The following is a 13,734-nucleotide window of genomic DNA, read 5'->3' as shown; positions in this document are numbered from 1 at the left end:
ATTAAAGGCCACAGGGAGCCCAACCCCGAGGCTTCAATGTGTATTTAAGGGGAGGGAGGGCACGCTGCTCCCCTCCCCGAGCCATTAAAGGCCCTAGGATGACCACTGCCGAGGCCGAACTTTGTGTTTGAGATATCATTAGTTAACATAAATGATGTGCTCGAACATGTCATGATTGATGTAATATGTAAGGTCATAAGCAGGGCATGGCGGAGCTTTGCTAACTATAACTGGTGATTTCCTGTTCTTTTTAGTTCAAACATCAATGTTGTCACTGACATATTCACCTAACTATAACGTTACTTTAATCTTTGCACCCGCAGCTCAGTTTTATCCATGGTCCTGTATAACATCCCTAAATATCACTTTAAGAAACGCCACTGTTTAAGAGCACTGATGTCACATGTCCTCCTATTCTGAGCATATGTTCTTCAAACGCTTTGTCTATCACTAAATTCAGTACCAATTTTGATTCAGTGCATTCTAACTTCCATACATTTGAGTCATATGACATTTCTCAATAGATAAAAAGCTAAATTGGGGAAATGTCAGAAAATACACCCTTTTATCTTGCATTCAGAAATAGTTTATTGAATTAAAATGTCACAGAAACAAAGATTAGCATTTTGTGGTAAAGAAAGGCAAAGAGGAAGAGATTTAAGGTCAAAGGAAGAGCCTTGATACAGTGAATAGCCACACTTCCCAGCTGGTGCCGCTGCCGAGGTGTCGATTTGTGAGGTCTTCAGAAGTAGATTTACAACCAGTATGGCATTTAAAATGCTCTCAGTTGGCCTAAGTTTTAGAATGCTGTTTACCGATGATTCATTTAGTGTCCAAACAAGAACACTCTTCCTTGGTCAATACCAAGCCACGTGATGGACATCTTGGACGCCCTCTCGTTTTCTTAGGTGTTCCCTCACTCATTTTGGGTGTCTTCTGGTTTGCCCGTATGCACGGGGACTGCTGTTGTGGCGCTCAGTGCATTCAATTGTCCAGAAGATTCTGCGGTTATGTTCGAAGAGTTGAAAACCCCATAGGAGAAGCAGAAGAGCGGCGGGGTAGGATTGTGGAAGGGGTTCCTCCTCCCGGGTTGTGCATCCTGTTGTCGGTTTACCGGTAGATCAGCGGTTCCATAAGCAGAGACCCAGCTTCTGTCTATATTTTCTGTTCACTGTGTTTCTCCTCTTGCGAAACCACTTTGCCATCAATCACTTCCTGGACGATGGTCTTCACAACTCGGCTTCTAACTGGCTCCGGGGCTGAAACAAGAAATGAAGAGGTGAACAAAAGAATGCAGGCAGGATATATTGAGAGAACAGATGATGTGCTTAATGACAGAGAAGCTCGTGGACATGTTGGATAAAGTTTGGAATTCTGCGTTCACTTTATGAATCAGGAATTGGATGTTACCCTCTCCAATTAATTAATTATTTTGTTACCTAAATTAAACTCAGGTAGGCAAATAGCTTTCCAAACGGGGCCCATTTTGGAGCATGTATTTTGTGAATAGTTTAACAATGCACATGTACCTCATATAAACATTCTAATGACAGAACTGCAATCTCCTTTTCCCATCTCTGTTCTTTGAACCATTCATTCTAGACACACGCCCCTAACGTGAACATTCACCGATGTCTCCCATGTGAGCACTTTTTGAATAGTGCATGGTGCTTATGTGATCATGTACATATTGGCGTTTGCTCACGTTTCAGCATTCTAATGTTGTGCTTGTTCACTATTGCTATTATGCGGCTGCATTTCTCTTACACACGGTGACGTCAGCGCCTCCGGTGAATGGTTTGTTGTATGTTTTTAACCCTTGTGTAAACTTGCTAACGTTAGTGCAGTGACCTGAGCTGAACATTCTTCTTAGTGTATGTACATGCCTCTCGTGAACATTCAAAGTCGTATACATCTGCCTCGTGTGAACATTGTAACTGGTGCATGTACCTCATGTGAGCAGTAGTGCGTGTGCTTCATTGGAACGTTTGCTGTGCTGAGGCGGCGCCTCGTCGGATCATTCTAATATTCTAATTATTCTAATGTTGTTACTAGCCACTCATTTGGACATGCTGATATTAGTGCATGTTCCTCATCCGAATAAGTTTACATTGATGCATGCGCCTCATGAGAATAGACTAGTTAGTGCAGGTGCATCATGTGAAGAGTCTGCGTGGTGCATGTGCCGCATGAGTATAGACTAGTTAGTGCAAGTGCCTCATGTGAAGAGTCTGCGTGATGCATGTGCCTCATGAGAATAGACCAGTTAGTGCAAGTGCCTCACGTGAAGAGTCTGCGTGGTGCATGTGCCTCATGAGAATAGACTAGTTAGTGCAAGTGCCTCATGTGAAGAATCTGCGTGGTGCATGTGCCGCATGAGAATCGACTAGTTAGTGCAAGTGCCTCATGTGAAGAGTCTGTGTGGTGCATATGCCTCATGAGAATAGACTAGTTAGTGCAAGTGCCTCATGTGAAGTGTCTACGTGGTGCATGTGCCTCATGAGAATAGACTAGGACTAGTTAGTGCAAGCGCCTCATGTGAGGAGTCTGTGTGGTGCATGTGCCTCATGAGAATAGACTAGTTAGTGCAAGTGCCTCATGTGAAGAGTCTGCGTGGTGCATGTGCCTCATGAGAATAGACTAGTTAGTGCAAGTGCCTCATGTGAAGAGTCTGCGTGGTGTCAGTGCCTCATGAGAATAGACTAGTTAGTGCAAGTGCCTCATGTGAAGAGTCTGCGTGGTGCATGCGCCTCATGAGAATAGACTAGTTAGTGCAAGTGCCTCATGTGAAGGGTCTGCGTGGTGCATGTGCCTTATGAGAATAGACTAGTTAGTGCAAGTGCCTCATGTGAAGAGTCTGCGTGGTGCCAGTGCCTCATGAGAATAGACTAGTTAGTGCAAGTGCCTCATGTGAAGAGTCTGCGTGGTGGATGTGCCTCATGTGAAGAGTCTGCGTGGGCATGTGCCTCATGAGAATAGACTATTTAGTGCAAGTGCCTCATGTGAAGAGTCTGAGTGGGCATGTGCCTCATGCGAATAGACTAGTTAGTGCAAGTGCCTCATGTGAAGAGTCTGCGTGGTGCAGGTGCCTCATGAGAATAGACTAGTTAGTGCAAGTGCCTCATGTGAAGAGTCTGCGTGATGCATGCGCCTCATGAGAATAGACTAGTTAGTGCAAGTGCCTCATGTGAAGAGTCTGCGTGATGCATGCGCCTCATGAGAATAAACTAGTTAGTGCAAGTGCCTCATGTGAAGAGTCTGTGTGGTGGAAGCGCCTCATAAGAATAGACTAGTTAGTGCAAGTGCCTCATGTGAAGAGTCTGCATGGTGGATGCGCCTCATGAGAACAGACTAGTTAGTTCAAGTGCCTCATTTGAAGAGTCTGTGTGGTGCAAGCGCCTCATAAGAATAGACTAGTTAGTGCAAGTGCCTCATGTGAAGAGTCTGCGTGGTGCATGCGCCTCATGAGAATAGACTAGTTAGTGCAAGTGCCTCATGTGAAGGGTCTGCGTGGTGCATGTGCCTTATGAGAATAGACTAGTTAGTGCAAGTGCCTCATGTGAAGAATCTGTGTGGTGCCAGTGCCTCATGAGAATAGACTAGTTAGTGCAAGTGCCTCATGTGAAGAGTCTGCGTGGTGCAAGCGCCTCTTGGGAATTTTCTAGATATTGCATGTATGCCATGTGATCACTGGTGCATGTGCATCACGTTAAGACTAAGGACCTGATTTAGATCTCGGTGGACGGGTTACTCCGTCACAACTTTGACGAATATCCCGTCCACGAAATATAAATCCCAATATATCCTATGGGATATTCAGAAGGCGGATATCGGTCACCACTGAGTCCCCCGAACGTCAAGATCAAAATAAGGCCCTAAATTTGGTGTATGTGTCTCATGGAAGTATTCTGATTGGTGAATGTGACTTATGTTAATGTTCTAGTTGGTCCAAGCACCATGTGGGAATGTTCTACTTATAATGAGAGCCCCTCATCTTAACATGTTAACAATGGTGCAGGAGAACACGTTAACAGTGGTGCAAGTAACTTGTGAGAAGATTCTCCTGATGGGCCATCCTGACCTCTCTGGCTCGAACATGCCTAGACTTAGATGATCGTCTTTACATAACCCAGTCAACGTAGGAGTCGTAGATAGCCTAAAGGTCATTCCAAACATTTGGAAGTTGAGACTAATTCAATAATTTATGTCGAAAAAAGCAATTATCATTGCTAAAAGGGTTATTTTTAATCAGGCAGAAATATAATGCAAATCCTGCTTTAAGTGTCACTTATGGTTCATGTAAAAGAAATGTTCATGCTTTAAAGAAGAAATTAACCTGACATATTTATGGGGCATTGAATGGCACATAAAACAAAATCCCAGAATAATTACAGTCATTTTGTTACTTCCATCATTTCCCATCCTTGGTATTCACTGTCACATTTCAAGTACAGGTGAAGCACATTTAATCTGATACTTAATATGAGCACTCACACCCATGCATCATAAGGTAGCAATGTGGCATGCGGCTCGTTAGCGCCGTCAGAGCGAAGGAAAGAGAGAACAAGATGGCCGTCACCAAAGGTTAACTTTAGCTTTTAAAGTTGGAAAAAGGTGCCAGTAGTTACACTGGAAAAAATAAAACTAAAAAGATGTTTCTAGTGTTTTGTTTTGTGGGGCATGTCATGCCCTAGAAATGTGATGGGCTTAACTTCACCTTTAAATCCCTCATCGTATTGGACCTGCTGAGCAAAGTCATATCTGTTCTTAATAATCCACACAGAGAAGTTGAGCAGTGGAGGCTAGAATCTTTCAAGGGCCAGCGCTCCCCTTATCTGGTGGCATGACATGCACTACTGTTACCAACTTGAAACGATATGTCCCATAGAAACCATTTGGTGCCTAAGCTTTATTATACTAGACAGGACTTCAAACAGACACATGGGAGAAGGGCGCAAGAACCCGTCACTGTGATTTACGAGCCTTATAACAAAGCTAACAGAAAGAGGGACGCTTACCTCTTGATGACTGAGAGCCATGACTCTTGGCCTTTTGGTCGACTTTGAAACTGAAAGGAAATGACATGCATATTACATACACATGACTAAGAGTGTAGTTTAATTCTATACGCAATGCTTGATGTCTGCTGACAAGATAGGTTTCAAGTGAGGGTTTACCAAAGGGTTACCAATGTTACTTGTTTGGGTGATTTAGGGCTCCTTTCTGCACTGCAGTGGTACCCCAGGTGAAGAACTTGGCTCGGAACCTAAATAAGTGTAGGTGTTCAGGACTTGCCATCGTCTTACCTGCCCTGACCGGTCAGCAGGCACCGGTAGGTCTCGATCTCCCTCTCCAGCCGGCTCTTGATGTCCAGGAGTTGCTCGTACTCTGCCATGTTGTTCTCCATCTCGTCCTTGATTCCTTCAAGTTCCTCCTCTATATGGCTGATCTTCTCTTGAAGGTGTGCCAGCTGGGCGCAGTAGGTCCCTTCTGTTTCTGCCAAGTTGGCTTCAAGGGATTTTTTCTGTGTTTAATAAAGACAAGAGGTACACCTGAAACAACGTGATGGAATGTGTTCTAGCTTTCAAGGGGCCAAAAGTGATGAAAAATGGCTCTAGCCTACATCCCTTCCCCCAAGTCCAGAATAATATACTGCGGTCAAGTCCATATACGTGTGACACTTTACCAAGCCTTTCTTTGCATTTTTATCAGAAAATAGGCATTTGCCAACTAAGCACATGCAGGAGTTGTTAGCAGTGTCGGGGCATCCTCTCTCATTCATGCCAAGAGGGGTCCAGGATGCCTTTAAGACTGCATGGGGGCATTATTAGAGGGGAGATGCTGGGACGACGCCCACATGCTTCATGCTTTCTTTTCGTTCCCATTGTGACTGCAGCCTTGGAATAGTCTCCAGGCTAGTTCATGGTATGTACGCAGTGCACTTACTACTACCACTCCAAGCTGCGGATGCAGCTGTGTGTATGTTAAAGCCACCCCACTGAATGTGCAACCCTGCCCCAGCTCCACTCTCTCTGCCTCAGCAAGGGCCCTCACCGCTCTTACAAGTTTTGCGAGTCCATGCCTGCCTAGCTGCTCGAGTCCAGATTTAGTCTTTGCATTCCGGGGCTTTAGGTATATTTTATCACATTATAAAACCAATACTACGAGTTCTAGAAAACGAAGAAATAAACTGGACTGGGACAGATACCGACGCGTGGACCTAGGAATCTTGGCAGTTATATAAGTGTATTCACACTAAGGAGAGAGACCTATGTGCTATATAAGTGGTGGTTCCAGCATGGTCGTAGGTTCTTCAAGACCTTCCCCAAGCAATGGGGGATCTAATATGCTTGGAAAGAATTCTCACCAGCGAGGTCTATGTAGAAAGAACTGGAGTCATTGAGACAACTCACCATTATGAGAGATGCCTGTAGGTCAATTTCCAAGGATTGTAGGGAGCGCTTCAAGTCATAGATCTCTCTCTTGCTCGTCTGGACCTCCTCAGCCCCGGCGGAGATCTCTTGTTTGAGGGCAGTGCTCTAAGAGACAGCATGGGAATGAGAAAAGTTCACATATTTAGGCACTACAAAAAGTGATGGACTTCTTGAATGTATCCCAGCCACAGGAAATTACTCGGGCACATTCCATTCCTGTCTTTTTAAATTGTCTATGTCGTTACAGTCAGGAGAAAAATATATGCAAAATGCATATTTAAAACGTACTTCCTCCCAGACTGATCTGTGGGGACTCTGTGTGGCGATAAGCCATAGTCAGTGACATATTATGTAGGGTCTGCGATGAGACTGACTTCGGAACAGCCTTATGGGTGTTTAAGGGGGCAATAGTTTGTTTGAAAATATCTCGGTTTTCCATAGTTCAGTCCTTCTTATCCCATAGCCCACAGGACATTCATTCCCTCCTCACCGCTTCCAGGAACTTTGCTTCGGCATCCCGGCGATTCTTGTCTGCCATCTCCTCGTACTGGCCTCGCATGTCGCCGAGGAGCTTCAGCAGGTTGATGCCTGGGACGGCATTCATCTCTACGCTGAGGTGCCCTTCAGCTCCCAGGAGTCCCTTCATTTCCTGCGGGAAGAGTAGCAGTATGCCATGGGCATTATTCAGGGTTAACCATAGGCAAGAATACAAGGGTACCTTTTTTTGCTCTTTTTATCATTCCTTTTGTATAAGTCAATTCACCAAAATGCCAGAGCAGAGGCAGCAGAAGTGACATCATGCATCATTTGATCCTAGTACCATCTCAGGTTTGACCAGTGGCCCTGCCTTGGCCCCGCAAGCGCTTCTGATTGGCTTGTGAGGTGGGAGACATGGATCAATGATTGTACATTACAAGCAGAAGTATGGCTCTTTGAACTATATTTACTGTATTCCTCCCAGTCTCCTGTGATCCCTGACAGTGATGCCAGGAGCAGTGCCAGAGGTACCAAAGGTTATGTTAGTGGTTGCAGCTGCTATTCCTCCTGCCACTACTAATTCACATGCTTGGTAACTTTCACTAAACAAATCATAACCTCGTTGGCTGCTGCGGATCATCACACATCAAACACCACTATCAGCAAAGCCCAGTTGATGGATTTTATAGTTGCATCTACGTCTCCAAAGGGGATATCAGTAGATACACTTTTAAATTATAACACTGCTTTTGTTATTTTAAGTGCCACCTTGGGCATTATCATCAGTGCATATTTGTAGTTCTTTGACAGCAGCAGATGAATTGTTGTGTTTGATTTAATAGGCACAATTGCAGGCAGGTTGTAGTCTAGAAATGGGAAGTGGTGTTGTTTGGCAAGAAGGTTTTGCGTTGTGCTGGTGAGGAGACCCAGGCTAGTCCCAGGCAGATGGCTTGGGTCAATTGATTGCTGCTGAGATCTGGCATAGCTTGAAAGTCACAGGTTCAAAATCCTTCACAGTCCCAACTCTGTGTTTCACTCTTTTGAAGTTACTCAATTGAGTATCATTAAATTGGGAAATTTTATCTACTAGTAATAGCACCACCGTGTTTGAAGTGCTTTAAAGACTGGTTATAATGGGAGCGTATATGAATGTGTGGTCTGAGAGAAGGCTACACAGTGTAAGTGAAAAACTGATGCTGTAATAGAAAACAGTATGGCCGTGAATGAAAAGACCTGTCACAGGCCGGAAGGATGTGTGGCCTAGTATGAGGGGTTATGATCTAGCAGGAATGTATATCTATCACATAGAGATTCCATCTCTCCGTAGGAAATGTGAACAAACGGAATGTAGGAGATGTGGTCTATCATTGGGAGAGAGAGCTGTGGTCTGGAAAACAGAGATATGGTATAGGAAGGAGATCTATCCTAACATGAAGAAGAATAGCTCAACGGAGATGTATCCAGACAAAATGAAGCAGATGTGGCTTAGGAGGAAAGGTTTAACAGGAAAATGTGATGTTGTCTAGCAGAAGGAAAGATCCTACTAGGAAAGCAATGTGGTCTACCAAGAAGAACACACTGTGGTATCGCAAAAATGAAAATCTAGACTAGCTAAAATAAAGAGTTGTTGTCTCGTGTGAAAGATATATGGTCCAGCAGAAAAAAGGCAATGTGGATTACTCAACACATACTTGGCAGGGGATGAGCTCAATTATAAGGATACATAGCTGACAGAAAGAAGACATCGCCTAAGAAGAAGAATGACACGTGCCCTCGCAAACAGTCGTGGTTCAGTAACCACGGCTCTGAGTTCAAATGAATGAGTTTCCACTCCATTGCTGAGCACTCCCATCTGAAGAGCCCAAATCACTCAGTCCTGAGAGTCCCCATGCTGTTGACACCTGAATCATATATATTAATGTTTTCCAATGTAATGCATTTACACTTCCTTGTTTGTCCGTCTGATTCTTTCCCAGGCTTCTAAAAAATATTGGAATATTCGGGTCAATGTTAGTCCACCCTGTAAAGATATCCTCTCTCCACCATCAACTAACATTGAACACCTGAAACCTGTCTAGGAATGCAACAGGTCAAGAAACAACAGTGCTGCCACGGCTAATTTTCTGGAGAGCACCACAATATATATTCTTCTTAGAGCAAGACTAGGAGAAAAGATGGGATGCTTTCCACTGCTTAGGTGTTTCTGACGTGCCATGCAAACCGTAGACGATAAGCTGCATGTCAGTGCAATGGCCGTAGGTAGATTGTCTGACACAACTCTAAGACAACTTTAATAAGTCAGAAAGCGCCTTTCAAAGGCGTGTAACACGTTATAGGATTCCATCTATGTCACTACCAGCACTTTCATGCCACATTGCTCTTACTTCTTCGTGGTTCCTCTTGAGGCAAGACAGCTCCTCCGTCAGGTTCTCCACCTCTCCCTCAAGGTCACACTTGGCCCTGGTCAACTCATCGAGCACCTTGCGCAACCCGTTGGTGTCCGCCTCCACGCTCTGGCGCAGGGACAGCTCATTCTCATACCTGGAAAAGAAAGTAACTAGAGGTGAATAACAGCCAAGGTAAAACACATCTGGAACAGCAAGTTCTAACATCTGGGGGTCCAAGCGCGTTAATGAAAGTTTGCGACAGCACATTGCCAGAAGCCCTGTGACACTTCAAAGGTGCAACTAAGTCTGTGTGATGCTTTTATAAAAGATGTACAAGTACAATATTGTGGAAGACATCTGTAACAAAGAAATGTCTTCATTGAAGAAATATGTAATTTCTCTTTAAATATCCTTCAGTTTGTTTTGGACTTTGAATGCGAGATTAGTGCCTTACAAACCTCCCACCATCCTAGTCAAATATGACCATTGCCACAGCAAATACAAGAACAAGGTTAGGACGGATCGTATGGTTTTTGCACTTCTGATATTTTCTGTTAGCTAAGAAAAGACCAAATAGGAATGAAACCATTCGCATTGCATTGCTTACTAGCTAGCGCCTGGTGATATCTCCTAGAAGGATGGAGTTTGTAGTGGGCGCTATGTGGCCTGAATTCCAAATATGCAGGGAAAAGTCTGAGCATTTAGGATTCTTCCGAACGTTATTCTAAAGGGTTAAGGGTCTGAATGCTGTGCTACTCATCTGACAGTAAAAGGGACATCCTTAATGCGAAAGAATCAAGGTACCTGAGTTATGATATTCTTCTAATCTTAACCACGAGGAAACTCTTTCCCGTTCAGAAGACCTCCCTACAGCAAAGAATCGTGCAGCACAGCATAGCTAACCACGTACGTCAGTGCAATGCATTCCATCCATACTCTCCACATGAGTATATAATTGTGCAGCACAGCATAGCTAACCACGTACGTCAGTGCAATGCATTCCATCCACACTATCCACATAGGAGTCCTCGGTATATATTGTCAAGTGATCGCAGTTATTGAGAATAATTCAAGCATGTCATCCACCACTGCGTAGTTTCAGTGAGCTAACCCTAATCTTGTGCCTATCTCTTGAAGAAGGTTTATTTCACAAGTGGAAAGACAAAAATGTAATTTAAAGACTATTCATTTGAAAACAAAAAATATAGGTTCAAAGTCAACATAATTGCTCTATTTATTGTTTTGAAATGTATTTGAATGGGTATTAGGTGGTGATATAATGAAGAAGGTGGGTGAGGTATCAAGTAGTCACTGAGATAAGAAGACGTGCACAAAGTGAGTGACCTTTGTGAGGCAAAAGGGTGAGGTAAAGAGTGGAAAAAGAGAGGTACTCAGCCATTTGAATGTTTGAGAGTTACCACATGTGAGTCCAGTGATTGGACCTTGTCTGACGAGCCAAATTCTCTGTGACTCATAAGGTCATGGTCAAGGGGTGGAGGAGATGTCCCCACCCAACCTGATGGAATGTGGTCCATCCGTGAGGGTCTAAATCAGGCCCTAAGATTTCAAGATTTAAGAGGTATTTATGGGAGGGATCAGTGCTTCTTGGATACTTGTTTATCCTTTTATTGACAAGTGGTGGTCCTGGTGTGCCCGGCAAGGTTAGAAAGAGTCCATGTGGCAATGGTGATATCCTTATGAAGGGGCGAGCAAGTATTGCAACACCGAATTGAAGTGATCCAGTGATCTCGTCGACTCTAGGCAAGGCTGTGCGGATTAACTGGCGGTGAGGCAAGGAAGGTGAAGACAGTCAAGGGTATTTTAGCATTTGGGTGACTCTGTCTCGTTGCTAAGTCATTGGCCCTGATGGGGGAAATGGCAGACTTACTTAAGTTTGAAGTCTTCAGCAGCCAGTCTGGCATTGTCGATTTGCAGGACGATCCTGGCATTGTCAGTAGATGCGGCAATGATCTGGAAGACAATAGATGGTCACAGTGGAAGGTCATGGTGCAGCGGGTGGAGCATCATTTCCAAAAGGGTAATATTCCGACCTTCAAAAACAAAAGTCAATAATCCTTCTAAAAAAATAATGATTGACATTTACACTTTTGATTAAGCATTTCTGGCGGTTCAGTGAGTATCTGGACAGACATCTGGTGCATGCACATACTATCCAGTTCCCTCGTTCCCTCTTGTAATTAATATTCCAGGCACCATCTTGCACTATCCATAGAGACACCCTGTGGCTTTATAACTCTAGAAAACCATCTTTCAGCTATTTTTGCAGGTTTATATTGCTCGAGGAGGCAAGCTCGACCCGAATGTATGCGAGCGCTTTAAATGAGCACCAGTTACATTGCACAAGATCACATGCATCGTTTAGACTCCGGGGGATGACATGATCGGCCCAGATATCTATCATAGGATGTTGAGCCAATGATGGGACTCGAACCTGGTTTCCATTTCCAAAGTCGGCCGCTCTGGTCGCAATGCGACATCGTCTCCACTGATCCCTTTACACAATCAATATCATTGAAATGACCGTATTTAAGACAACTACGATTCCAATTTCAAGTGTGCATTAAATGAACATGTGCCAAAATAAAGCCCCAGACTGAGGACATGGTACAGCATGGAGTCACGTGGTACCCACAAAACATGGCTGAATGGCCCAATCGATGATCTAAGAGCCACCTAGAGAACGGATTTGCCTGTAATTTATCTCTGATGATCACAAAAGGAACTACAGATATTTACAGCAGGAAAGCAGTCTTCCAGACAGTATGGGAACTTTTAATAATCCGGTGTTTACTAGAGATTTAATTGGCCACAGTTTCATTCAAGGACGTTGTGGGTTCATAAATAGGGCGTGGTGGCAATTAACTTCAGTGACAAAATACGGACAAAGAGTGCCCTTCTTTACACATCAAGAGAAGAAAGTGTCCAGTACTCTGTGTAAAGCCCACCCGAGACTATGAGAGACAAACCCTCCGCTCCATACACTTAAAAAGTAACAGTCAATTTCTGCATTACACACACCAGCAATAGCAAGGAATGACATAATCATGTACATCCTGAGGCCAAGTTTATAATGATTGATCATGTCCCTACCTTTTTTTCCAGCTCTGCGATTATGGCATAATATTTGCTGTAGTCGCGAGCCACTGGCGGAGGGTGCTTTGCATACCAGTCCTTGATTTTGTTCTCAAGCTCCAAGTTGGCACATTCCAGTTGTTTGACTTTCTCCAGATAGCTAGCAAGACGGTCATTGAGGTTTTGCATGGTCTGCTTCTCCCCAGCAGAGAGGAGGCCCTCGTTGCTGGGTTGGCTCCCAATCACTTCATTCTTAAAGACCCCTTGAAACCCTCCAGAACTGCCTTGGAAGCCTCCAAAGCTGGCTCCACCACCAGCTGTTGAAGCCCGGCTGGAACCAGCACTATGATGGAAGTAAGACATGATGCTGCAGAAGGACCGCTCACCCTGTAGAGAGGCACTGAGGAGGAGAGTGCAGGGTGGAGGGTGCTGGTGCCATGGCTGTATGATGGAGCCTTTATACAAACCCTAGTGGGTGTTTCATTTCTAAGAGTAAACAGCTAAATATGCGGCATTGTTTGAAGGTCAGACTCTCCCTCTCATTACTATAGGTGTGATTAATTAATATTCAGGCCATGTTCGGCATATCCATTTCTCACCAAATTATGAATCAAGATAAAGCGGGCGGGGCAATGCCAAGCATTACCTTAATTGTTTTATTTCTGTGATCTTATTTCATTAAAGCACTGCCCTCTCTTCTTATCGATTCATTTGCATGCACGGAGCATTAATAGACAGTTTACAGCAGCCACTTTGAAGTGTACGCGGTGTGACACATTTACAGAGGATACGCCTAGAACATGTGTCCTACACTGAGGCATCCCGAGAGACCGAAGGATTCTTGCAGTTTGGATACAATGGCAGATGACAATATAGTGCTTTAAAGTAACTGAAAGCACGATTGTGACACTTTTAAGAGCAATTTATACATAAATCGAAACATTTACAATTAGTTTGTACCACTCTTTTCCTTTAAGAACCTGCTAACAATGGCCTCTCAAAAAATCACAGATAATAAAGGGGGCGAAGCTTTATCGGAAGGTCTTGAGATGTCCAGTGCTCAGCAGCCACGTTGCTGACCTTGAAGTCAGGTGATTTTTCACACAAGTAATAGGGTGAGCACATAGGAAGCCTGAGTCTCGGGCAATCACTTTATTTCGATGCCTTTCAAGTTGTAAAAAAATAGTAACGTAAAAATAAAATTACTGCCCCAATTACATGTTAACCACATCATATAGGTCCATTTTCCAAATGGTTTTGGATGGAAACAGGATTTTCTGCCCAATCGTTTTTATACAGGATGTTGTAATACCACACACCATAATAACTCATGTGGTATTCCT

The 13,734-nt window shown here is 44.0% G+C and overlaps 1 protein-coding gene across 1 annotated transcript; it reads right to left on the bottom strand.

The window, feature by feature from the left end:
- Positions 1–563: 563 nt before the first annotated feature.
- Positions 564–12,848, bottom strand: LOC146869245 (keratin, type I cytoskeletal 12-like). The gene is made up of 8 exons (XM_085646140.1): positions 12,410–12,848; positions 11,187–11,269; positions 9,296–9,452; positions 6,925–7,083; positions 6,414–6,539; positions 5,307–5,524; positions 5,019–5,068; positions 564–1,259 (listed from the first exon to the last, which is right to left on the bottom strand). Exons 1-8 carry the CDS (start codon positions 12,752–12,754, stop codon positions 1,156–1,158), a joined length of 1,242 nt encoding a protein of 413 aa, XP_085502266.1. The 5' UTR covers positions 12,755–12,848; the 3' UTR covers positions 564–1,155.
- Positions 12,849–13,734: the final 886 nt, after the last annotated feature.

The sequence above is a fragment of the Triturus cristatus genome, chromosome 1_1 (genome assembly GCF_964204655.1).
Source record: "Triturus cristatus chromosome 1_1, aTriCri1.1, whole genome shotgun sequence".
NCBI lineage: Eukaryota > Metazoa > Chordata > Amphibia > Caudata > Salamandridae > Triturus > Triturus cristatus.
The sequence above is the reverse complement of the archived record's forward strand: the minus strand, read 5'-3'. Positions and strand labels throughout refer to the sequence as shown.